The sequence below is a fragment of the Mycetomoellerius zeteki genome, unplaced genomic scaffold, assembly GCF_001594055.1.
Source record: "Mycetomoellerius zeteki isolate Tzet28-1 unplaced genomic scaffold, Tzet1.0 scaffold62, whole genome shotgun sequence".
Classification (NCBI taxonomy): Eukaryota; Metazoa; Arthropoda; class Insecta; order Hymenoptera; family Formicidae; genus Mycetomoellerius; species Mycetomoellerius zeteki.
The window spans coordinates 2,728,581-2,754,754 of record NW_017257632.1 but is presented as its reverse complement, the minus strand read 5'-3'; the positions used below and the strand labels follow the sequence as shown (position 1 = coordinate 2,754,754).

Below are 26,174 nucleotides of genomic sequence, written 5' to 3'. Positions count from 1 at the left end.
GAAAAGGCTTTTCTTAAGTTTCTTACTTTAGATTAAAAAATCTAAATAATTGAGAATGGAATCGCGTGAAAGCATTTAGTATTTACATAACTTATTGCTGAATGAAGTTGCAGTGGCGTTATGAAAATATGCGGCATGCATGAACATTTCTTGAATGGATCTCCGTTCTATATTTCAATCTGTGAATAATGCGTCTCGGTTTGTGATTTCAGTGAAGTCGTTGACATTGACATAGAAGACAACGGCGATGGTACAGTCAACATTTACTATACTGTTGCTGATGCGGGAGACTACACCCTTAGCATTAAATTTGGTGGTCAACCGGTGCCTGATGGATTCTATACCTTCACAGTGAGCAATTACAATATTTTATAATCTATCTCGCGAAATCATTATCCTTTTACATTTGTTTGCACAAAATTAATATAAAAAACTATAATAATGTTTGAAGTTTTTACGAAATTCTTTACTCAGCAACGTACATTTTATAATCAATAATAAAAAATTAATTAAAAGTTAAAATTTCTATAACTAAAATAATTTTTTGAAACTTTCTTGAAAATTGTTTGAAAGTTTCTAAAACGATTTAAATACAATTTTTATATATTCTTGTTAACTTTTTAAATTAAATTAATTGCTATTTTAAATCGTATGTATTATATTAAAGAAATTCTTGAATTTCCTTCATATGTATTTATGGTGTAAAATGTTTCGGCAAATATGCCAAGTCCGTCTAGTAAAATATAAAATAATTACAAGGAGTTAGATCGTAAAACGCTAATAAAATTATCGCATCTTAATATTATTTAGTGTTTCCAAAATTCTTTTTATGAAAACAATAACGTATGATGAATACAAATTTAGAAATCAATTTTTAAATTAATGTCTAAAAATATACTAATATTTTTGTAATCAATCAATAAGTTTTTACACAAGATCTAAGAATGAAATAAGGGATGCGTTTTGTAATTTCGTTTTTAAATATTTTCTCTTGTGAATCGGTTCATTTTGAAAAGTCGTAAGACAAAGGGTGATGATACGTGAAGTTTCCTCGTAATCGTCTTCCCGATGTCGATCCGGATGCCCGGTGCTCTCGTCGACGACGAGCCCCGGGTGGGTGGGGCGCGAGGTGTATCTAACTATAGAGGCAACACGTAGTGCAGGATATTGTCGCGTAGTCTCCAGTGAAACAGTCCACTGCGAAGACTCATCGGGATCGCATCCGCCGGCTCGTTATCGCACAAATCCTCGCATATCATCACATGGACCGCCCATCATCACACGTCGCGCCGTAACACGAATTCCGTTCCAAGTAACACACACATGCATACATCTTTATCTCTCGCTATATCTTCTCTATCTTTGCACATCCCTTCCCATCTTACAGATCAACTGTGTGTATGTGTATGCATGTGCATCTGTGCGCACGCGTGTGAGTGCTGCCGTCATCAAGTGGTCCAGAGTGCCTCCGATCGCAAATGCTGGAACGCCATTAACCTGCTAAAAGTGGAGAGTCACGAAGAACTTTTATTAATCCACATAATGTTTAACCAAAAACTATCTAATCTAATTCAGTAAACATCGGAAACTTTTTCTTTCGAAATATGAACATTTCATAATTTAGATTAATTTGGTTAAATAATAATCCCATACAGAGAGAGTACACTTTATCCCAGAGATCTTCGTGCGAACGTTCTCAAGACGTTGAGACATTTTCAGGATATCTTTCAGAACGGTTCTTGAAGATTTGTGCTATATGGAAATACAATCAGAAATACATTGTTTTACATTTTTTTTATCAATTCAATCTTTTCTACTAATGTTTTATAATAAATAAAAACGTAATTAAATATTATTTTTTAAATCTTTTTACTTAATTTTATTACGTATTTTTATCATGTATTAATACAAACAGATATGTATGGTCGGACATTATGCGTCTGTTTATTTAAGTCGGATGACTTTCTTCACTGATTATCAGTTGGGAAAAACTTACATACAGAATATACGATATCAGATATCTTTCTTTCTAAGTAAAGATCGTTGAAAAATTTTTTTTTCTACTTTCTCTTATATTTTCCATCTTCATCTTTATCAAATTTGACTTGTCGTTGGTTTGCTTTGCTTTGAAATCTAATTATCTCGACGCTAAGAGAAATGCAATGAGTTGGAACACGATCTATGTCGGTGATATAAATGCTCGCATATTCGCGCGGCCGTCATGTCGTTTTGTGACACCTGCTCAATTAACTCACTAAACTTCAATGCTTGAGAAGTGTCAATTGTTTCAAGATACATGATTTTCATTTTTTAGGTCATGTAGCTTAAAGTGCTATTTTCAATTTTACATACTTTGTTATAAATATATGTATAGTCAACCACATTCTGTTTCCAACAGTCAATAGAATAGTTTGAGAAATCACAAGTTATTTCTTAAAAATTTTATTAATCGTTACATTTTATTATTTGATATATAATTTCAATAATAATTTTACGCTTCTTTCTAAATCATTTATTTGTTCTTTTTTCGCGTCTTTTTATTACACACGCATCTCTTCTCTGGAAATAAAAAATAATATTTTAATAAATATTTTAAAATTAGGAAAACGTAAAATAAATTGTTTACTTTACGATTCACGATTCATGGAAATAGTTTAAGACAACACGTTTAAGACAAAATTATTTTACGTCAAGAGAAATTTGAATTGCACAGTAAAGTGACAGGTCGCGTCACGCGTCATAATTCTTCGCGACTGTTGCACATAAATAATATTCAGAAATGTACAACGTGTTTAGTGATCGATCTATTGTCTAATAAGATGACATCTGGTAAGATGTCTATATTCTTGGAATATATTAATCATATTCTCCATATTAAAGCTACGATCCATTTTGAAATCCAATACGTATCTCGATGCCGTCCATCCTCCACTGAGAGCTCCTAGACTATTTCGAGTGCGAGTCAAGCTTTCCCAAATTTATAATCAGAAACGGAGTGGGTGGCCAAGAGAGACGGGGGAGTGAATTAATACCGTGAGTTAAATTAAACCCCGTGCCACGATTTACAACGGTGACTTTGTGCGACACATTCCTGTTGACGGCTGGCGCCGACGTTTGCCATTATTTCTCGTTTTGCAGGATTCTGAAATAATTGTCGTAAAAATTTTCGCATTTTTTATTCATTTATAAATGAAAATCGGTGCTTTATTTTTCATATTTTTTTATACAATCAATTTTGTCAAAAAATACAATAATAAGGAATTCTCTTATATATAATAGGTCACGATTTAAAAAATGATGCACATCCAAGAGAGAGCTGCATAAATAATTTCAGATTTATAGGGCATTAAGAAAACCGTGAATCTCTTACTTTAATGTTAGTTTAATATAGCTAAACTAGTCGTAATATAGCTAAACAAAAACATGGCATTATATTTGGGATTTATCCAAATTTACTGTTGTTCTGCATGCATATTACGATAGCGGATCTGAGATTTCAACTTTGTATGATGTATGTAAAATATTGCAGACTGTGTTATCAATTTTAATAATTTTATATATTGTTATTTAATAGTAAACATTTAATTAAGTATATTTAAAGTATTGACATTTTATTTGCTATATATATTTCGATTATATCGAATTGTATGATTTAATTATACTATCTATTACTCTATATTACATTGAGTCGTAAATTTCCCATTTTGAAGAAGTCCAGAAATATAATATCACACAGATTATTAAAAAATCAATTTTCTATAATAGTCTTCAATGATCAACGAATTGATTTATAGATTTATAGACTACAGCGCAATTCACATTATGCTTTGTACTCTTAATTCTTTTGTAATGTGTACGAGTGGGGGCTGGGCATCTATTATAGTACATGAAATTCAGCATTGTGCGCGGAATTACTACTTGGATAGCAGAGAAGCGCGAGTTTCGTGTCGGCCACCGACGTAGCTGGGCGTTTTCTCGTTAATCGGTGAAGCCGATGCCTGATAGTTAGTTATTAGATACGCGAATTCACAACCAATCAATCTCATTCCTTATAAAGAGAGAGGGAAGGCCCGTGGATCTCTAGGAGGCTTAGAGTATGGCGCTGGTTTTGTGTCGATCGCAATCGTTTGCGGACTGAGTGAGTGATACGAGAGATCAGTCATCGCGACAAACTATCAATTGAATAAGAAATGACACTGATTTGAGCGAATAGTTGACAGAATAATAACGTCTCATTTTTTATAAATTAATTAATTTTCTTTGCAATTTATCCAAATTAATAATAGTAATATACAGCAGTGATGCGCAACCTGCGGCCCGCGAGTCGCATATGGCTTACTTGTGAATTTCTTGTGGCCCGCCGGTTCATAGCCGAAAATATAAAATTATATTTTTTATTTTATGCAAATAAAATAAACATTATGTAGCCCGCAAGATTTTACTTATTTCTGAAAAAAAATGTTCTTTGAAAATAATCCTTAAAAATAGGGTTGCGCGTCATTAATATACAGTATTGAATAAATTTAAAAAATGCTTTAACATATCTTTTACTTTTGTAGAATTTAAAAAAAAATCAAAAGAGGGAAATAGCGAAACGTTATATATGTCGGTGTATAATATCTAATCCAAGATGATTAAATAGGTTTTGGTATACTAGAATACTAGAATCCTTTTATTAGGATTTATAATTAAAAAATTTTGTTCTGAGCGTTCATATACACAAAGAAATAGAAATCTTATCATATGAAATTATAATCTCCTACCTTTATATATGTATAATTTATACAGAATCATGTATAAATTATATTTTTAAACAAATTTCAAAAATAGATTATTTAATTTCGCTATTTCTTTTATTTTATAATAATATTATTTTGATATATATCATCGTGTCGCATTTTGCACCATGAAAGCGACTATTTATGTATCACGTTCAGTATCTCCCCGAAAGCTAATTTTGGTTTCAGCTGCAATATTGCGTCTCGATGATCAACAGGCTTCGTATATATAATATTTCGTACCTCTTAATTGACAGCGGCACTTTACGGAATTCGATTGTCTTGAACAGATTCTTGCATATATATATAACTGAAAAGAATAAAATTTGTTTTCGTAAAATAATATATAATAAGATTTACAATTAATATATATAATATACGAGATATTAAACAATTTTGATATAATAAACAATATTACATTATTACGTATCTTGAAGAAAAACAATTTTTTCTCTCAAATTTTCTCTTTCCTAATTTAATAAATTTAATAATTGATATAGTTTTAAATTCATAATATAATATTGTTCTTTGACAGCATATGTTTATAGGCCATGAGAAAATATATAATTTCCAGAAATGTTTTCTATTTATTAAAGCTGTATTGATGTATTTAAACATTGTTTTTTTATTTTATAATTAAATCCATGATTTAAATATAAAATAATATTGCCGCAACAATATAATCAACTGAACTTAAATGTAACTTGTGATTTACAGCAGAACTAACCGCAGCGGAATCGTGATTGCTTTAATGCGAATTCATTATAGATGCAGGCTTCCTGTGATGATACGAATTTTGCAATAATTCGAACGTGGTTACATAATAAATTCTTTACACGCATCGTACTTTGGCTTGTGACCAGCATCGAAATACGTAGATTCTATCGTAATGAGATGTAACACCATCTCCCCTGATTTCGAAAATTCCTGCACTTCTTTTTCCTACAAAGATTTCGCAAGAATTTAATTCGCATTCTGTAAAAAAACAAAAGCTTTTTCTAATACTTGGCATTTCTCCAGCACCAAAATATCCATGCGATATCGCGATCCATTGTCTCCAGGAACACATCTTCACGTATAACTTAAAGAATACATTTAATGTCAATTATTCTATAGTAAACTGTTCCATCAAAAATTTATAATTATTTGTAGTCTAAAGTGTTTGACTACGACTGGCGAAAAGATATTGTAGATGTCAATGTTATTAACTTATTTTTCAATTTTAACAACATTTCAGGCATCCGAGGAATATCGGGAACATAGCACGCACAAAACTCAACGAGCTCGCAAAACACGGCAGAAACAAAATCAACACGTTGAGCAGCGCAGCACAACCCTACAGGAGAGCTCTACTGTCACTACAAAACGTAGCAGCCAGCAGGAGCTATCAAAAAAGAATTTTAACGTTATCCGATTGAACTCCATCCCACTACCTCTCCCGAGCGGTGGCACAGTTACTTGTAAGTGATATATTCCGCTTGTATTTCCAGAAAAAATTCTTAAAATTTTCATCCATTCTTTAAACTTTGCTTTACTATTTATTTCAAAATTTACCCAGTTTTTCTCATAGTTGTTGCTATATAATGATATAAGTTACGAGTGCGTTCTACGATTGGTTGGACATATAAAAATTAAAAATTAAAATATAAAATATAAAAATATAAAAATACAAATTAAATAAAATATAAAAATTACTACAGCATTTATCAGCAATTTAATGCTTATCTGTTTAATAGAAAGGTACGAAGTATTAAAGTGGTTTTTATTTATGGAAAAGCAGAGATTATTTTACGATTTTAATTTCAATGCACAGCAAGTGGGCATAGCTGTATGACTTAATAAAGTCTCATACTACTTCACCTAAAGATTATGAATATTATTTACGAACATTACTATACTAACAATACTATTAAGAACACTATTAAGAGACAATAATAATAAAACTTTTAATTAATTAAATCTCCTTAACTGCTATCGGGTAGAATTTGTAGGATTGTCTGACTTATTATTAGCTCACACTACTTCCTCACACAACTTCGAACGACGCAGTATTCTCTTATTTACTATAGCATAGATTGCGTTTTTTATATTCAACTCTTTTATTTAATTAATAATTATACAATAAGGATCTTATTATGACAAATATTTTTATTAATCTTTCGAAAATGGGTATTTTGGTAGATTTTTATTAATCTTTCAAAAATGCGCTTTCGAAATTACCACTTTTTTAGATGTACCTTTTTAAATGTATGACTGCATATAGAAAAACAAACTTGTTCTCAATGTTGACTGAACTGTAAATAGTATTGACATAATATCTTCGCAGCAGTTAGTTTATTTAGTCTATTTTCTATTATTAGTTTAACTAGCAATAGTCGAGCGCAACGTCGACTGGAATCTATTCGCTGCGCGGAAATAAATCTCAGATTTTACTGCGCAACGTGTGCTGCTCTGCTGAGATTTTACGATACGGATTCTTCCGCCTCACGGAATAAGACGGATTCGGCACGTTTTATGCGCTCTTAAATTTTTGTTTGAATACAACTTCCTCTTTCTTTTCTGCAACAATTAATACATATGTCATTCTTAAATGTTTACTTAACATGACGAAGAATATCATCATTAATCACGCGTGCGCACTGATACTGCATTTGATTACTCGTACCAACGTATACTTGATGAGTTGAATTGATTAATGATCAACGATGTAGTTCCATCTAACACTTCGAAATTGAATTAAGAACTTTAGTATAATAAGATAATTACCTATTTCTGCTAGATAAATGGAATAATAAGATTAATTTCAAAACATATTAATTAGACTTCAAATTTAATCGTTAATAAATTAATAGTAAAGGGAACCTGAACTGATAGTTGTAATTTTTGAATAATGATGGAGAGAGATAAAAGAAAAAAATTTACTTACCAATTTGATTTTCTTAAAAGTCGTAATACACACAACACTTTTGGTACAAATCATTTTTCACAATAATTTAATATTATATTAGCAATCTATAGTAAAAAAAAGAGAATGTCCTGCTATATATTGACTGAGTCATAAGTTTTTTGACAATTAATTTTATATGATAATCAGCTCCGGTTTTTCCTAAAAGCTAGTGGTATTTAATGAAATAAATATTTCTTGGCTAAAAGTAAGCTGAGCGTCAAGGGAATTGAGAGATCAATGCTAAGTCCCTGTAGTGTTACTGAACAACATTATAAATGAAACAGTCCTTTCTTTATGGATGTGGAGCTTACTTTAATAAATAGACCAGCGATGACAAGTGATTCAATTATATGTAATGCTTCGCGATTGACCAACCCGTATTCAAATGACAGACACGACGGATTCGTATTCGCGCTTTATCCACCACCTTGCCAAAAATATGGCTGGACAGCCCGGCGCGTGGAAGGACGGTATGTATGTCGGATAAGCGCGACGTACTGTCCGCGATATTAATATTGGGTGATTAAGTGGCTCCGGATGCACGTACCCGTGGCTGGTCCAAAGCCGAGCCTCGAGATTCCGAGCGACCGAGGACGATGGCGGGTCCAGAAAAAGATCGATCCCTTCCACGTTCACTAGTTTGCTTCTTCATCCCCCGGTCCGGATTTCTCTTGATATGCGAAGACCAACTGGAGCGATTTTCCGGTCGACGAACCCGGGCGATTTGATTCCGGACGGTGGTTTACATCTTGCCAAGAGATCATTATCTTGTCACTGGAATCCCGCTGCGATCTTGTGTGTAAATATGCTTCCGTCTTCAATTCGCAAAATAATAATACTTTTATTTTATAATGTTAATATCACGTCTAGGAATACAGAAACTAAGGAAGTTGGATTAGGATGAAAAATCACTTTGAATCAGGTCGTTGATTTTCTGGCGGATTACGCTAATATCTTCGGGAACTTTTGACGCGCGCCAATGCATACACGAATAATATTGCACGGTGCGAGCAAGCGCATTACGCTTGTCCGCAATTACTTAGGCCCGGCAGACACCCGTTTCTCTTCATCATAACGGCTATGGCGCGTGTTAAATGCGCGACTTGCACGAACCGGTTCGCTTGCTTGACGACTTCCTTTGGTAAATGAAATGATACTCACGGAAGCGTGGACAGGATATTACGCGTTGAAATTCCCGTCTATCTTGAGAATTCCGGGATTCCTTCCACGTGATAATTTACGTAACCCCCTATTAGAAAGAACACGAAGAAATGAAAAAGAATCAGAGATGCAAGATATATTAAAATATTTCAAAAAATATTTCTCTGCAACGTTCCGGGTTCATTTAAAGTAAAAAACAAATCACTATATCACTTATTATATTATTAATGTGTAATTTATTCATTCCTGCGTATTTCAAACGTAATTCTTTAAATATACAATAAATTAACCCTTTGTAAGCACACATATTTTTATTTACTTCGTAGTCTGGATCTTTTTCGTCCAGCCCAATTTTTTTACTGTTTCCTAATAACTTTTAAAAAATCTTGAAGAAATCAGAATTACTTTTCAACATTTCTATTGTGTTGCCAAATAGTTATTTAATTTAAATGTTGAAACTTTTATTTAAGAAAAATTGAAACTTGTGCCAAGAAATTTGATAGTGAAATTTCACTTGAGTAAAAAAAGACCCAATGTGGCTACGAAAAGTTAAAATTAAATTAAAAAAATAGAGCAAAATACAAAGTGTAATTACATATTAATTTTTTAATAACGAATTAAAGAACTCTTTTCTAATTCTCATATAACATTGGAAGATGTACTTATCAAGTATCTAGAAAAAATTTTTGATGTGAAGAAGAAAGAGATAGTGTTTCTAATTGTAAGAATAAGAATAATAATGTTTCTTTTCAAGTTATAATAATAATTTGTTTAATTGGACCTCGCCACGAGAAGTATCACGTTCCAAAGACGACCTCGAGCCCTCTTCTTTAGCAATCAAAAGCAATATCCCGAGCGCCTGGCAATAACGTCATCGCGTGCACGTCTAATGATGGTCGCGTCGTCGTGTTCCCAATTTACCCCGATCGAGCGGACCCGTCCAGCGTTGATCCCGTCACGTAACCAGCTATGCAATCTATCCATCCTCAACTCGACGAACCGCGGTTACTATACATACATACATACACACGCACACGCGTGTAATATATATATATAAAATATACTTTCATACACCGATATACCTGATGTCATAAATTTTCGCGCACCAGGTGCAGGCGCCGCGACGTCGACCATCCGCTTCCTCCCACCAGCCGCGGAATCCTCGGATTAGCGCGTGCGTAAACCTCCATAGGTTCACCCTGATCGTGTATGCGTGTACAGATATATATGCGTTGGTCATATTCCTGCGTACGTGTGATCCTCATGTGGCATGACTAATAGAGAGGGACAGGTCGCTTGTAAAGAAAGACAAAATGAAAGAGAGAGAGAGAGAGAGAGAGAGAGAAGGGGGGGAGAAAGAGAGAGAGAGATCAAAATTGAAAAAGGAGAGAGAAGAAAAGAGGGACGAGGATGTTTGATGGACAAGGTAGACTGGCAATTGTGATAGGCGACACGAAACTGGCCTCTGGTAGCTAACGCTGGAAAAAAGATCACCCAGATCGACGGCCAGCTCTCATCGTCCTCGCCGCCGACCGACTTTGGTGCTTGTGCGACCGTCAGTCGTGTCGGAGATGCGCCCTCGTGAAGTCGACTGACAGGCGCCATCAAGCTGGAGACCTCGCGAACGAGATCGCTGGAAAACGCCGGAAGACGTCCGTTCGGTCAGTCGGTCGGTGGGTCGGTTAGTGGGTGGGTCGGTCTCCTTAAGTCGGTTGCCCCTCAGAAATTCTTGATTTTTTTTTAGCGTAGACGTTTCGGTACCGGAGAAGATTTATCAACGCCGATCTATTCGGGGGATCTCATCCTCGAGGTGTTGTCGCACATGACGGCGCGCTCGTAACTGGATCCTTTCACTTAATCATCCCAACCGATATTTGGAAGTGATGTAAGATTTTTTTTACATTTGATTTTTTTGTGTAAAATAAAAATAAAATCTATCTACAAAGCAAAATAAAAAAAGATAAAATCAGTTTTTAATTAAAATAAGATATTCTAGACGAAATTGATTTGCATGCTACAAATTCAAGTGTATAATAAGTGCCTTCATATGTGTGTGATTTAGTTTTCGGTATAAAAATGACATACTGTGCTGCATATACAAGAACGGATTTACACATATAAAGGTGTAGTATATATAGTGCTATTTTTACACAGAAAAAATTACACACATATATGAAGACATTTAGTGCACTTGGGTTGCAGTATACAAGTTAATTTTTTACCGGAGTTTATTTTAATAAAAATGGTTTTATTATTATTATTTTTTATTTTAGACTTACAGACAGATCCTATCTTTCACGCAGAGAAAATCAAATGTAAAAGAAAACTTTTTGCAGTGTACTTGTCTCTTTATATGTATAATCATAGAAGTAAAATACGTTGTTACTCTTCTGACAACATAGATGTGTAAATTTTCTCTCGTTTGAAAAAACGCGATTCATTTTTGCAACGATTTAGAATAAAAAGATCCTGCAATCGATCAGAATAACGATAGTTCATCAAGTGCTTCAACGGAAATTCTCGTGATCCTGAAGTGTACTCGTTGGAGATGTTTTGGGGAGATAGAGAACCGGAAATACCAGCCACGTGGCAGGAGGTATCGACCTTCTATAAAGCTTGGTTGAAGAGCGTATTCTTCAGCGAATTCAACCGTCCTGCGCGTGGACCGATCTGCTACGCTAAGAGCGTTCAAGAAAAGAAGGAAATTCCAGGACCTGGACTTGATTTCGCGCCGCTCATCTTTCAGAGCATTTTCTACGTCGATACGAAAAAAGGTTTTATCTTCAACAGCTCTTTCAATTTGTCTTCAACTAATTCAGCAAATAATATTTAAAATGACTTGTAATTCATCGTATTTCGGAATCGTATTATCAGTAACCGTAGTAAAATTATTTTACATTATCCACCACAAATTTGTGTGAATACTTTAATTAAATACTTAATAAATCTGCACGGTGTGTGTGAGTTTCATAACACGACTTTTTCTGATACGCATCCCTGATCGAAAAAAATATCGGCTTATCATTTCTTTCTTTTTTTTTTCAAAGATTTTGCAAATTTTCCAGATATATATTCACAAGTTAATAATAATCGTTTCTATATATTTTAAGATGCAATTACCAAATAAGTTTAACTTAAATATTAAAACCTGTTAGGACAAGAAATATATCTTTCTATTTTCGAGGAATATTATTTATGTGCGAATTACTGTATATCTTTGAATATGAAACCGAGAGTTGACAAACACAAACATTAAGTAGTTATTTTTGATATGAAATCTTGTTTGGGTGCGAAAGCTGCAATTTTGTACATCAGTGCCAACCAATCGTGGCGCGCTCGAGGAAACTATGTCGCGCGGATGTCCTTGAGATGTGCCTGATGAACGCCACTCGTTTTCAGCTGAAGTAAAGATGCCTAGCGGAAACGTAGACAAGCCAGTTATCGAGGACAATCATGATGGTACGGTATCTATCAAGTACGAGCCGAGGGAAGAGGGCCTTCATGAGATTTATGTGAAATTTAACGGCGAACACGTCCAGGGTAAGTTAATCCATTCATCTCGCAAATTAACGGCGATTACGCAATCGTGAAGTGCGATCGATCATAGAAGATTCACAGAGCATTCCAAGAATAACGCGCTAATGTACGATGCACGTACGATCCATACGATCCTGAAACACAGAGGCTATATGAAATTTCATTCCCCGTGTAATGGATCTCACGAGCGCCAATTTACGCTAATAATAAATCTCCCCCGTCTGACAAATTAATTTACTTCACGCGACCATCTCATTAAATATAAAATTTCCCAATTACCTTCTGTCAAATAAAAAAACATTTTTTATACATTATTTATTATAATATCTCATTAAATCGATATTTAGGTCAAAATTATAATTTCACGAGTAATTATATAAATATAAATTTTTTTCAGATAATCTCTCCGCTTTTACTTTCTTCTTTAACAAAACTACACAAATTATTTAAGTAAAACAAATGTTCTACTATGTGTTTTATATTAATATACGATTTTATTGCCAGGTTCTCCCTACAAATTCCATGTCGATTCTTTGGCGAGTGGATATGTAACAGCGTATGGACCAGGTTTGGTTTACGGCGTTTGTGGTGAACCTGGAAACTTTACCATCTCGACGAAAGGTGCCGGTGCGGGTGGTCTTTCATTGGCTGTCGAAGGGCCCAGTAAGGCCGAAATAAGCTGTCACGACAACAAGGATGGCACGGTATCGGTGTCCTATCTACCTACCGCACCCGGAGAATACAAAATTACCGTTAAGTTTGGCGATAAGCATATCAGAGGCAGTCCTTTTGTTGCCAAAATTACGGGTAAGTGGATTAGAGATGCGCACGCGACGAGATTTCGAGACAAGATCGAGATTTTTCTCATCTCGTGCGCATAAGGATGCTTTAATTTTTATTTCTGAACGGTTTATAAAACTGAACGGTTTATTTCTTATAAAACTGAAGGACTAGGTTATATTAAATAAGAAATTATTACTATTTTAAATATTTTGAATTTTTGTTTTAATAATATATTAATAATATACCTATAACTCTTTGTTTCTAAAATTTTGATTTTCAAATTTCACTTTTTTATAATGATTTTATAATGAAAAAATTAAAACAATTAAAAATTCGCCGTTTTTAGGCGAGGGCCGTAAGAGGAACCAGATCTCTGTAGGCTCTTCTAGCGAGGTGCAGCTGCCGGGTAAAGTGTCCGACGCTGATATCAAATCTCTAAATGCGTCCATCACGGCACCCAGCGGTCTGGAGGAGCCGTGTTTTCTAAAGAAAATGCCGGGGAGCGGTAACATGTGTGTGTCGTTTACGCCACGTGAAGCGGGCGAGCACACCGTGAGCGTGAAGAGAATGGGCAAGCACATACCGAATTCCCCCTTCAAGATCGACGTGAAGGATCGCGAGGTCGGTGACGCGAAGAAGGTTAAAGTTTCCGGTCCCGGTCTGAAGGAGGGTAAGACTCATGTGGAGAACAAATTCTCGATTGATACGAGGAATGCTGGTTTCGGTGGTCTCTCCCTCTCGATGGAAGGCCCGAGCAAAGCCGAGATCCAATGCAAGGACAACGAGGACGGCACTCTTAACATCTCCTACAAGCCCACCGAGCCCGGTTATTACATCATGAATTTGAAGTTTGCGGACCACCACGTCGAGGGCTCGCCATTCACCGTCAAAGTTAGCGGAGAGGGTAGCAACCGACAGAGGGAGAAGATTCAAAGACAGCGAGAGGCTGTGCCAATCACTGAGGTCGGCAACCAGTGCAAATTGACCTTCAAGATGCCCGGTATCACGTCCTTTGATCTCGCCGCTACTGTCACGTCACCCGGTGGTGTCACTGAAGATGCCGAGATCAAAGAGGCCGAGGATGGCATCTACGCGGTAGCATTCGTGCCTAAGGAATTGGGCGTGCACACGGTATCCGTGCGTTACAAGTCCATGCACATCCCTGGCTCGCCTTTCCAGTTCACGGTAGGTCCGCTTAGGGACGGTGGTGCGCACAGAGTTCATGCGGGTGGACCCGGTCTAGAAAGGGGAGAGCAAGGCGAACCATGCGAATTCAACATTTGGACCAGGGAAGCGGGCGCGGGCACTCTTGCCGTCTCCGTCGAGGGACCTAGCAAGGCGCAAATAGATTTCAAGGATCGCAAGGACGGCAGTTGTTACGTTAGCTACGTCGTTAGTGAACCCGGTAAGTTATGAGTGTGTTCTTTTTTTACTTTATATACGCGGTGACCATCGCCATTGGCGGATCCAGAAATTTTTCAAGGAAGTGACCATTGATTCGTTACAAGCGAAAATTTTTTAAGGTCAAATATGAAAAGATCAATATGGGAGAACGATGCATATTACTGATATATGGGACCTACAGTTTAACGCTGGATCCTAACGGCGCTGGTGATCAAAAGTGTCTTAATCATCAAGTGGAGCCATTTTCGGCTCTTTAAACGCGAAAAATCGCGTATGTGGGCGCAGGTGGGATTGAATTTAGATCTACAGATCGCGAGTCAATCGCATCGAGCAACAGGCCACTCAGCGTCTCAAATTATTACATTGAAAAAATATTATTTAAACGTATTAATTATAAAATTATTATTTAAATGTATAATTTATAAAACATTTTATTTAGAATTACATTAACACAAAAGAAGAATGATATAACAGAATCTGGTTTTTATATTTAGGAGTTGTTTAAATTAAAAAATATTTCTGGATCCAAAGAAGGTCATGGTCCTCATGCCTCCCCCCCGTAGATCCGCCAATGGCCATTGCAAAATTCTATGAAAAGCGCAGGCAATGTTTGTGTTTAAAGTCATTGCACGCGCAGGCTATACGTTTCCAACCGCTAATTTAGAACTGCAACATTTACGAATTACCAATCCATCATTTGAAGTACCCATAAAATGTTACAATATAGTGGTAAAAATGGACTTTTGCCAATCCATTCCTAACTAATGTGAGACTAGTTGAAGGTAATTCGCGCCTTGAAAAGACGGTAACCGATTCTTAAGTATTTATAAATTTATTCGCTAAATAAATTCCGTTAAACGACATTTACGCATACTTTGCATCATGATAGATTATTCGCCGCACGCGTACGCATCTAATCGATTGCGTACTGTCGGCCAAGTGACTCACGAGCGTTCCAAAATTATCCGCACGAATTTTATGGATCGCCGACGATATTCACGGGAACTAAATCACCCATGATCGGGCGTTCATTGGATTTAATACGTGTAAATTTAATCACGAGGTAATGAAATTATACTTAAATATTTCCTAGAATATAAAACGAAATGTTACTCTACTTACGAAAATATATTCTACAAATTAAAAAAAAAAAACAGAATGCTACCGATCTCCGAAAGTTTTTGAGATTCGACATCTTTTTTTATCTATCTTTTTCTAATAATTATTCTACGATTGTTTCATGATTACATAGTATTTTTTATTAATTTTAAACAACTAATAATATTCTTTTAATATAATTTGGTATATAAAATATTTGATGAAAGTATTTTTTTTTTATATCAAAGCCATAAATGACTTGATAAAATAGACAATGAACCTTTTGTCTTTAAATATCTGCGTTGAAGCCACTAGATTTTTGCAAATTTTTAACAAATTTTAATTCATCTAAATAATTATTATTTTAACAGTTTTCTGTTAATATTGGGATTAACCATGTATTCACGCCCAGTTGGGTTTACATGCGTATCGTAGCTATGAACATAGATTAACGTTGATTATCCACAAAGTGTTAATGAATCCGGTTCGACTGCTCTTTGATCCGTCATCGTCCATAGTGCCTCTCTACCCTTCTCTCCTGTTGATCGTCCAGCTCTCTTTCTTTCTCTCTCTCTCTCTCTCTCTCGATTCCCGAAATATCGTCGTCTATATTTGTTAAGGTGAATCCATATTTTGGCCCCGCAGTTGGCTACTCATGGCTGGACGCGGATTAGCACGCGATGGTTATATTTGGGCCCCGTGGGAGCGGATTTTGACGCGGTGGGGAGACCGACGGGGGCACGGGGGCGCGAGCAAAACAGAAACACGAGGGTGTGGGGAATGAGGAGGGAGAAAGCTAGCCAACGAATCGAGATCAGGATCGACCTGAGGAAAAGTAGTGGTACGCGACCAACCTTCGGTTACAGCTGCAGATCGTTCGTCTCTTTTCTCTTCTCCACCTTTTTATTTCCTCTTCGCTCCTTTTTTTTCTCTTGTGCTTTCCGTTCCCCCTCCTCGATCCCTTCCAACTACCCCTGATTTCCTCCTCGTTTGTCTCGCACGCCAAGACTCCACGTGTTTCCTTCACGTTGGACTTTCATTTTCGGCGAAATCCGTGACGTAGTCCGGGGTCGATGGCTACCTTCACAGCCACCACGCAGATCGTCCTGACCGGAAACGAGTCACAGGAGTGTCAGCAAGGCGATGGTTAGTTCGATCCTTGGGCGGATATTTTCCTGAACTTTCCCTTCTGATTTGTTGGATGGAAAACACAGTTCGCTTTGAACGTTCCGTAATTTATTTATCCATCGCGTTTCTTTCGGAAATAATGAACATGGCTACCTTGTAGATATCCCCAATTTCCACGTAAATATTAATAATTGTGATGTAACAATCTACGATTTATTTTAATTATTTTAGTTTTCTTTACTATTATATTATATAAAATATTTCAAAACAAAAACTATCATTACACTTAAAAGTTAATTTTTATTTAAATAATGTCCTACCAATGAAGATTAATTTTAATCTCGGCACAACTTGCTCTTCATCTTTTTTTAATTCTTAGAACTAGAAAAAGATGAAAAGTTAATTGAACCAAGATTAAAATTAAATTACATTAGTTGACACGAGTATTAAATAAACAAAAAATACAAATCAGAATTGATTATGCATTATATTATAGTTTCTCGACAAACATTGGGGACTATGTGTTTACTATTAAAAAAGTCTCATACTAGCAATTCTATATTACTCCATTAATTTATTAAAATGTGCGTTGCTTATTTTCAGGCGAATATAGGGTGGGAATCAAGTTCAACGATCAGCACATCCCTGACTCGCCGCATAAGGTTTACATCTCACCGGCGATGGGCGATGCACACAAACTCGAGGTCGCGCAGTTTCCCGAAAGCGGAGTGCAGCCCGACAAGCCATGCACCTTTCTGGTGCGCAAGAACGGCGCCAAGGGTGAACTGGACGGGAAGGTAAAGTTGCCCTTTTTTTCTCTCTGGACAGTCCTTCCAGGGGCTGTAACATTCGCGAGTTTAACTCACTGCGATACACCTCCTTACGAAAGAGAGAAGGAGTGCCGTAAATAACTCGCGCGCTTGTGAAATAGTCGCCACCACATCAGACTGCGTAGGTGGGATCGCGAACGTATTTTTACTGTTCGCCACATGTACATAGCTGGATGAGTCACATGGAGGATTTCGACACAAAGTGGTAGTGTTTCCGTCATCCTCGTAAGGGTACCTCTTGGTGGTAGCTCATTTGAAAGTCATGCTATGTTATTTTCTTTGACTCGGCTTTTTGCGACTCAACGATCCACTAGAAAAACACTGAGTCAACGTATGCTGTCATATAGTACCTAATCTTTGGACACGAAGTAAAATTTTTAGATTATAGAAAGAAACTAAATGCTTTGAAATATGCAATATCAAGAAAAGATTTTGTATTTATAAATAATGTACAATTCAATACTAGAATTGTGCCATTTGTGCCATTTTGGTTCCGCTAATCATTTAATTTTTTTCATATTTGTGTTAGATATATAGTATAGAATATTGAAAATATTGTCAAACTTACAATATTTGTCAGTTTGATAATATTTTCATACCTAATACAATACTAATCAAACTGACAAAGAGTGCCCTTGCTCCTCACAAATTTTGACGAGAAGAAATAAATTATGGAAATCATTTTTACGATGAGAGAGAGAAAGAAAAGTTAAACGCTCATTGCCCAATTGACTCATATGTTATTCGTAAGAAAGTTTACTAAAGATTCTTGAAAACAAACTTTAATATATTGTATTTTAATAAGTTTCTGTGAAATAAATTTTTGCCCCCCCCCCTCCACTCTCTAACTGAAATCCTAGATATGTACATGGCGATTGGTATTATGAGTTCCTAAATTGTGAAAAATTTTAAACCTTTCTTCATCAGCTGTAAGCGATCCACAGACGGATGTTCTTGTATTCTGTACTTCAAACATAACACTTTAGATTACTTTAGTGTAGTTTTTATAACTATAGTTGAGGGTTAAAAGCTGATCTTCTGAGTCGCTCGAATTAATTATCCATTATTCTTCCAGCTTGTATCACCAAGCGGCACCCAGGACGACTGCTTCATCCAGAGTATTGATGCGGACACATACTCGGTAAGGTTCATGCCGACGGAGAATGGCATTCATCAAATCCACCTCAAGTTCAACGGAGTGCATATATCGGGTAGTCCGTATCGTGTCAAAGTTGGTAAAGTGGACGCTGATCCAGCGGCGTTACACGCCTATGGCAACGGTCTAAAGGAGATCAAGACCGGTCAGAAAACCGATTTCATCATCGACACCTGCAATGCGGGCAGCGGAGCGCTGGGAGTCACTGTGGATGGACCCAGCAAGGTCGCTATGGACTGTACCGAGGTCGAGGAGGGTTACAAGGTCAGGTACACGCCTTTGGTACCAGGCGATTATTATATCAGCATCAAGTACAACGGCTACCATATCGTCGGCTCACCATACAAGGTTCCTTGCACAGGTGCGTATTCTTTATCTACTTTCAATAATGTATGCATAATTTATAACTTATTCTATCATTCCAAGTCTAAGAATACAATTTATAAATCATTATATTTTTAAAATGTTAGAATAATTTATAAATTATGCAACTATAAAATTTAACAGAAAGGGCGGCATTGGAAAAAATAAATACTGTCTATTCCAGGCGCGGATTTGGCGGAGAGAGGAGCGCAAGAGACAAGCTCAATCGTTGTAGAGACCGTGCAAAAGATATCGAAAAGCAAGCAGACTGGACCGATATTGCCATTGTTTAAATCTGATGCGGGCAAAGTGACGAGTAAAGGCATGGGTCTCAAGAAAGCTTACTTAGGAAAACAAAATCAATTTACTGTGCACGCGGGAGACGCTGGTATGTGATCGCAATCACGTTTGTTATCAATCCAATTAAATATGTAAAAATATATTTTCCACAATTAAACATCATTAATTTGTTGTGATTACATTTCTCTCTAAATTCTTTAAAGTAAAATCTTACTTTAAAGAGTAAAAATTGAGCCAGTCTTGAAAAAGAGTGGTTCAGTTTTCAATCTATAAGAGTGAGATTTCACTTTTCAGAATGACGTTTAGTTTAAAAGTTTTAGAGAGAGTGTATTGTTTATATATTTTGATGTTTAAATCCAGGTGATAATTTAAAGAATGTACAACTAGCATGAGAGTTAATTAACTTTTCGAGTAATTATTTGAAATTGTTAATCAGTATCGTAATTGCAGGTAATAATATTCTCTATGTGGGCGTGTATGGGCCCAAAGGACCATGTGAGGAGGTCTTCGTAAAGCACACAGGCCGCAATAATTACAACGTGAGTTACCTGGTGCGCGAACGGGGCGAGTACATCGTGATCGTCAAGTGGGGCGACGATCACATCCCCGGTTCACCTTATAAGGTCGAGGTTTAAACCGAACCAGCATCCAGACCAGACGTAACGCGTCTGCAACCGCAACGACGGTCAATAAAATAGAGTCATGCGTCATTTCGTTGTAAATTGCATGGGTCTTCAAGTTCATATTCATCTTCGCCGAATACAGAAACGAATTAAGTGCCAATTTAGATTCTCGAACGAAAACTTGTAATTTAATATTAATTATTGGCGAAAGGTACATCTAAAACAATCCGGCCTATGTCGAAACGACGCACGTTATTTCGATTTCTAGAATAGCAGTCATACACAGAAGACAGTTATGACACTCTCACGATAAAATTGCGATGTGACTTTTCGCCAACATAGTTCATTCATCCTTCCAAATCTTGAGGATAATTTTGACATCTTAGAATTGACGATTTTTGCTGAATTCGAAACAGAGTAGAATCGCAATTAGAAGTTAAAACGACGGAAGAACATGTAGGTCAATTACTGTTGTTTGTTCAAAAACACCAATTGTGCCTTTGATTCGACATTATAAATACACAGAGATATATTATTCGACAGAATCACACACGTGCAGTACCATATACAAAGACATATGCAAAGACGCTTCATGTCGTACCCAAGTCAAATCTTGATTATGTTATATATTATTGATTATTGAAGAAACAATTGGAACAGTCCCTCATCGATTTTAATGAGTTTTATTATATAACAGCTAAAAATAAGACATATATTTTATATGTTCTTTTTGCATGTGTGTGTGTGTGTGTGTGTGTGTGTGTGTGTGTGTGTGTGTGTGTGTGTGTGTGTTTAAAAGTTAGAAAAATCGTTCACGAATTAATCTTAATTTATAATAACGGGAGAGAGGGGGGAATATATTAAAAAATGTATTTTTTCGACAAATACATAATTGTGAGAAATTGTAAAATATCATAATATTTTTCTTCTAGAAAATTTTTTTTATATATTGTAACAATTTTAATCGATATTTGATCGAGATTAAAATAGGGTTTGATTGTCTTAATTTTGTAAATGTACAAGAAAGCATCCATAAATAAAAAGATACGTGTCTTATTTTTTGCTGTTCTGCAATTCTTCAAAATCAAAATCAGTGAAGGACAATTTGGACCGTTTCTTTGTAAGTATAGATTAAATATACTGCAATTGATTATTATTATTATAATGATATAGAAATTAAATAAATAATATATTTATTATATGGACTTTTTGTTTACCATCGTATCCTTATGCGGAAGCATGTTTTTCGTCTATGAAATAATAAGCGTGCGATACGTGATATTTTTCTAATAAGTGAAGCATTGAGAAAAAGAGTAGCATATATTATAGCTCGAGAAGTATAAATAAAAAAAGAGTGCATTTTAGAGGAAGTAAAAATTTGGGAAATCTTGTAACTCAAATTAATTTTTCAAAGTTTATTTTAAAAAAGAGAATTCTCTGTTTCACTACATTAATTGCGAAGTAGTAGAAAAAAATTAAAAAATGTAATAATTGCATTTTAGTTCAACTTTATGATATACGCTATTTAGTTTAATATTACTTTTAAAAATTATGAAACACAAACAAAAAATAATTTTAATAACAAAATAATTGAGAAAGAAATATGATAATATTTATTATTTAAGTTATTGTTAAAATTTTTTAATTTCGTATTTGGTACATATTTATTCTACAAAAAATACATTTTATATAATTCCAAGTTCGATTTTTTATAAGAACTATTTTATGAACTCAGCAGATTGTTCTTTGTTATATTGTATTCTTCCTCTCATTAATATTGCTTCAAGTCTTTCTCACGCATTTAAGTTACTTTGCACTTTCTGTCTTTTGTCTTCATTACTTATTGAATTGATTGCATGTCAAGATAACAAGATGAAATGAATGCAACCAGATAAGAATAATTGCCAACATTAATCGTCGCATTTCCAGTGAGTGATTTATATCGCATGTTTAAAAAAAAAACAAATAAAAAAACAGCCTTTCCATTTGCACCATGACAGCTGATATACAATAGTCAGCGATTATTTTGAAAATTAATTGCCGAAGGTTTCACGGCATTTGCATACAACAGGAAATGCACCGCAGGTAACTAGTCGTCTCGTTCTGCACCACACCTGTAGCTGAGTAATGCTACAGCTGCATCATATTCGTAACAATATTAATTTATCATTTATCTGCGATATTTCTATCGGTAAGTAATTGCGTACACTTTCTTATCTATCTTTAAAAAGTTCCCTCGAGTCTCGCGTGTAATCTCGATAAAGTTTATTCCAAACTTTGATCTAAATATAATTAAACTGCTATTATCGTCGCATAAGAACGACATCAAATAATGCAATTACCTTTTGAAGAAAATGCGAAATTTTTTGACGTAATCATATTTAACAAATTATTATGCTAATTATGAAATTTTTTCATTTGTCTATAAGTTGTGTGTGGAGCAAAAACAATTTTTTAAATATTTAGTGATTTAGATATCATATTTTATAATTTATATCTTTTTGCAATATTTCTTTATTTATTTCTATTCATTTTATTATTGGATACATATTTTACATAAATATATACAAAGATTCAAAATTTGTTATAATACATTAATAATTCATTAAACACATCTGCGTATTCTTTCATCTATATGAGAGATATTAATTTTTTAAGATTTGAAAAGATTGAAACCAGATTAACATAAACAATTTATTGTAGGACCTCTTTCTTTTATTATTGTAATATTAATATTAATTAGTATATTTTTTTTATCTGTTACTCATGTATATCTATTAACTCAGGCAGCTGTCGTCTCACCATTCTGTCCTTTATCGCCTCCAATTAATCTTACACAAGCAGAAATCAAATTTGGCAAACTTTCGCGATTCGTGTGTGAAAATATTCGGTCCGCTGCACATTTCTCGCTCTCAATTTGTGTGCGCGTGTTCTTACTCTCTCTCTCGGGAGAGAGAAAATCTTAGACAGAGATAGAGAGCGGCTAAAAAAAAAGCAGGGCGATTGGAAGGGAGAGAAATGTTAGGGGGATCGGAGGGGGTGAAAGGTATGAGAGCGACGAGAAGGAACAACGCGTGGAAGACATCGTGAGGATTGCGCACCTGGATCTCTCACTCAGTTTTCGCGGCGACGCCCGCGAAGGTGCTGCAGGACAAGGGATCCGAGCGGCGGGAACGGAAGGACCTCTCAGACGCGGCCTGTCCCCCCTTTGGTGAAAGGGGGCGGCAACACGCGATGCGAATCGAGTCCGCAGGCGTCGGGAACCTGTGGCCGACTTGCGCCGTGTGCGAGCGCCCGTCATCCCTTCCGCTCGCGGGGTTCGTCGAGCGAGAAACACGCCCCGCCGCGACGGCGTACAGCCTCCTCCGGGGCCGACGAAATCGCGGATCGTCCCAGATGCTTGCGAGCGGCTGCCACGTGTGGTCGCGTGGCCTTGGAGTCCGTCGCCTGGTGTTTTCTCCGTTAGAGATCCTCAAGTAAGAGATTGGACATCGTACGTTTGGTCTATCATATTTTTCAGGACCTGCTGCTTAAGATAGGATGAGATAGATTATGCATAAAACTGGCAGCACATACTTTTGCATAACGCATAATGTGTAAAACGTAAGAAAATGAACTAACTAAATAAGTTCTTCATTTCCTTCTTTTTCATGAAATAAAGAACTCTGGTCGGTTGAGTTTCTCATGTCCTATGCATTATGCGTTATGCAAGAGTGCGTGCTCCTCGTTTAAGATTGAATGAGATATCCACATCTCGTTCTATCTTATACATCTACCTCATTCTATTTTAAATCGTGAAAATGTGGCGGATTAATCAGAAGTTGTGTAGTCGGTGTCCAATTTCTTACTTGAGGATTTCTAGTCTCTCATTACTATTGGTCTACGTTATAATTGTGATCACAATTCGACGATCGGTTTAAAATGCGCCACCCCCTTTTCAGATCATAAATTGCAAAAGATCGAGTTCAATATCGAGGATTAAATTGTTTATGTTAATCTGGTTTCAATCTTTCCAAATCTTAAGAAATCAATATCTTTCATATTGATGATTATTTTTGTAAATATTAGTAATTTTTATAACCAAATTTTGCCATTAATTTCAAAGTTACAATAATTCAAAGCTTTTAAAATGTAAAAATTACGGTACAAAGCATTTGATGCTTTGAAACATTCTTTAATTGGTTAATTAGTAAAATTCTTTTTTCTGATCAATTAAATGCGTCGAAATATTTGTAGCATCAGTAGGCTGCATTCAAAGTCTGACACGTCGGGCAAATTGCCCAACTGCGTCGTCAAAAATTCAATTATGTAATTGTGAATTTTTGCTATCAAACTGCGATTATATCAAAAGATACTTTTAAGATTATAATAAAATGTGTATGTGTATTAATATACCTTTAAAATTACATTAAAAAGCGTCACATTAGGCAAATAACGCCGTGTAGATTTGTTTGTCAATCGATAAAATTCTGGCATGCGAGTATAAATCGTTTCAAAGACTAAACTTTAAAATAAAACCACAAGATTCTTCTCTTTTATCTCTTAATTCATTCAAGAATTTAGTCTCTATAAATGTTATAATTATTAAGGGGTACAACGGTAGAAGACTATAAAAGTATCATTTAAGAAAGTCGAATTTTATTTCTGCTTACTGTTAGTATCGACTCTTGCATCTTTTCAAAAATGAAAAACTTGTTACAACACAAAATACATATAAACATATAATAAATTTATAAATTCATAGGCGCATTAAGGAACATAATTCTCTATAAGGAATATCGTTGAAAAATCTAAAAGATCGACCTTTCAACATTCCACGTGCAATTTTCTAAACATCTTTTGAAGCTTTGTCTGCATTTTACATGCGTCTCTTAACCGTTGTTATTAAGATCGCCTACGTTTATCCTCGCGTTCTTCCATGGGTCTATATCTACGACATTACCCTCTTCCGTCCACAACAAAGTATCACCGACAGTTCGACGGTAATGCCGAGCGTTTCCATTTTCTATGCAGCAGGATGGAATAGAGTTCAATGACTCGGAAAGGGTGAGGAAGAGAGACAGGAAAAGGGAGGGAGGCAGAGGCGTCTTTCGCGGCGTTCCACGGGATTGACTGCGGGCAGACGAGCTCGGGGCGAGCTTCTCGTGCGTGAACTCGCGCGTAAGTAGGAAAATGCGTCGCGGACGCGATGGAAAGCACGATAGAGATAGAGGCGGAGCTTTCACCGCCTCCACCTACGAGCCCACCTTTCGCGGGAGGTATGTCGCCCGGCTGGGTTTCCCAGACCTTTTCCACAACCTCCTGCTGCTGCTCCTCTCTTCCTCTCTCTCTTTGCCTTTTTTTCATTCCCACCACCATCGTCCACCTCCACCTCGGGGAACGGCCCCGACATTTTCCTTCATCGACTGCCTCTTACCGGTGATGGTGAATCCGCACCAGCCAGCCGGGTTTCTGCAGTCTACTTTCTTTAGAACGTGTTTATAGATATATGGAGATATAAGCTGGGAGTGGCTGGTAAAAGTTAAATAGAAAATGTAGTCGTTAAATTGAAATAGTAAATCGAACGAATATGACGTATGATTAGATTAATCTTGAAATACTTAATACTGAAATTGGAACAAGAATTGAAATGAGGCTGGAGAACGTTAAGATCGTACTTTGAAACAGCGATAAAAACGCAACGAATCTAGCAGGATTATCAGTATGTAACAAATAATGTTGGAGAGATTATTCACGCGTGGTTCATCTTGCGAAATATACAATCGCTGTTGTGTTCGTGCAATAAATTAAAACTAAAGGGCTCTCACGATAATAGGATTGTTACTTTGAAAAAAAATTTGTCACAGCAGTGGGAAGATCATTCTATCATAAAAAAATTTTTTAATCTAATTTTATTTATCTAATATTGTCGAAAGATTGATGGCAAAATTGTTTAAATTTTAACGAAATAAAAATGACGGACTTCTAATGGCTGTAACGTCCATCGATTGAGTTCCAAAGTCGAGTCTGTAAATAGTACAATGTAACTCCTTCGTCCACTTTCTCTTTCGATTACAACACTGCCAT

The 26,174-nt window shown here is 35.9% G+C and overlaps 1 protein-coding gene across 6 annotated transcripts in view; it reads left to right on the top strand.

Moving 5' to 3' along the window:
• Positions 1 to 20,799, top strand: part of cher (filamin A protein cher) — a 54,116-nt gene extending 33,317 nt beyond the window's left edge. For 4 of the 6 annotated variants that reach the window (XM_018457145.1, XM_018457143.1, XM_018457144.1 and 1 more), the window contains 9 exons: positions 213 to 351; positions 6,016 to 6,238; positions 12,286 to 12,426; positions 12,928 to 13,230; positions 13,553 to 14,611; positions 17,440 to 17,633; positions 18,742 to 19,183; positions 19,370 to 19,573; positions 19,936 to 20,799. In XM_018457145.1, the coding sequence (XP_018312647.1) occupies positions 213 to 351; positions 6,016 to 6,238; positions 12,286 to 12,426; positions 12,928 to 13,230; positions 13,553 to 14,611; positions 17,440 to 17,633; positions 18,742 to 19,183; positions 19,370 to 19,573; positions 19,936 to 20,120 (2,890 nt within the window). In that variant the 3' untranslated portion in view covers positions 20,121 to 20,799. Of the gene's footprint in view, positions 1 to 212; positions 352 to 1,183; positions 1,313 to 6,015; positions 6,239 to 10,375; positions 10,405 to 11,380; positions 11,661 to 12,285; positions 12,427 to 12,927; positions 13,231 to 13,552; positions 14,612 to 17,439; positions 17,634 to 18,741; positions 19,184 to 19,369; positions 19,574 to 19,935 lie in introns of those variants that run through there. The other 2 variants (XM_018457147.1, XM_018457146.1) reach the window with 2 other exon arrangements.
• The last annotated feature ends 5,375 nt before the right edge of the window (positions 20,800 to 26,174 follow it).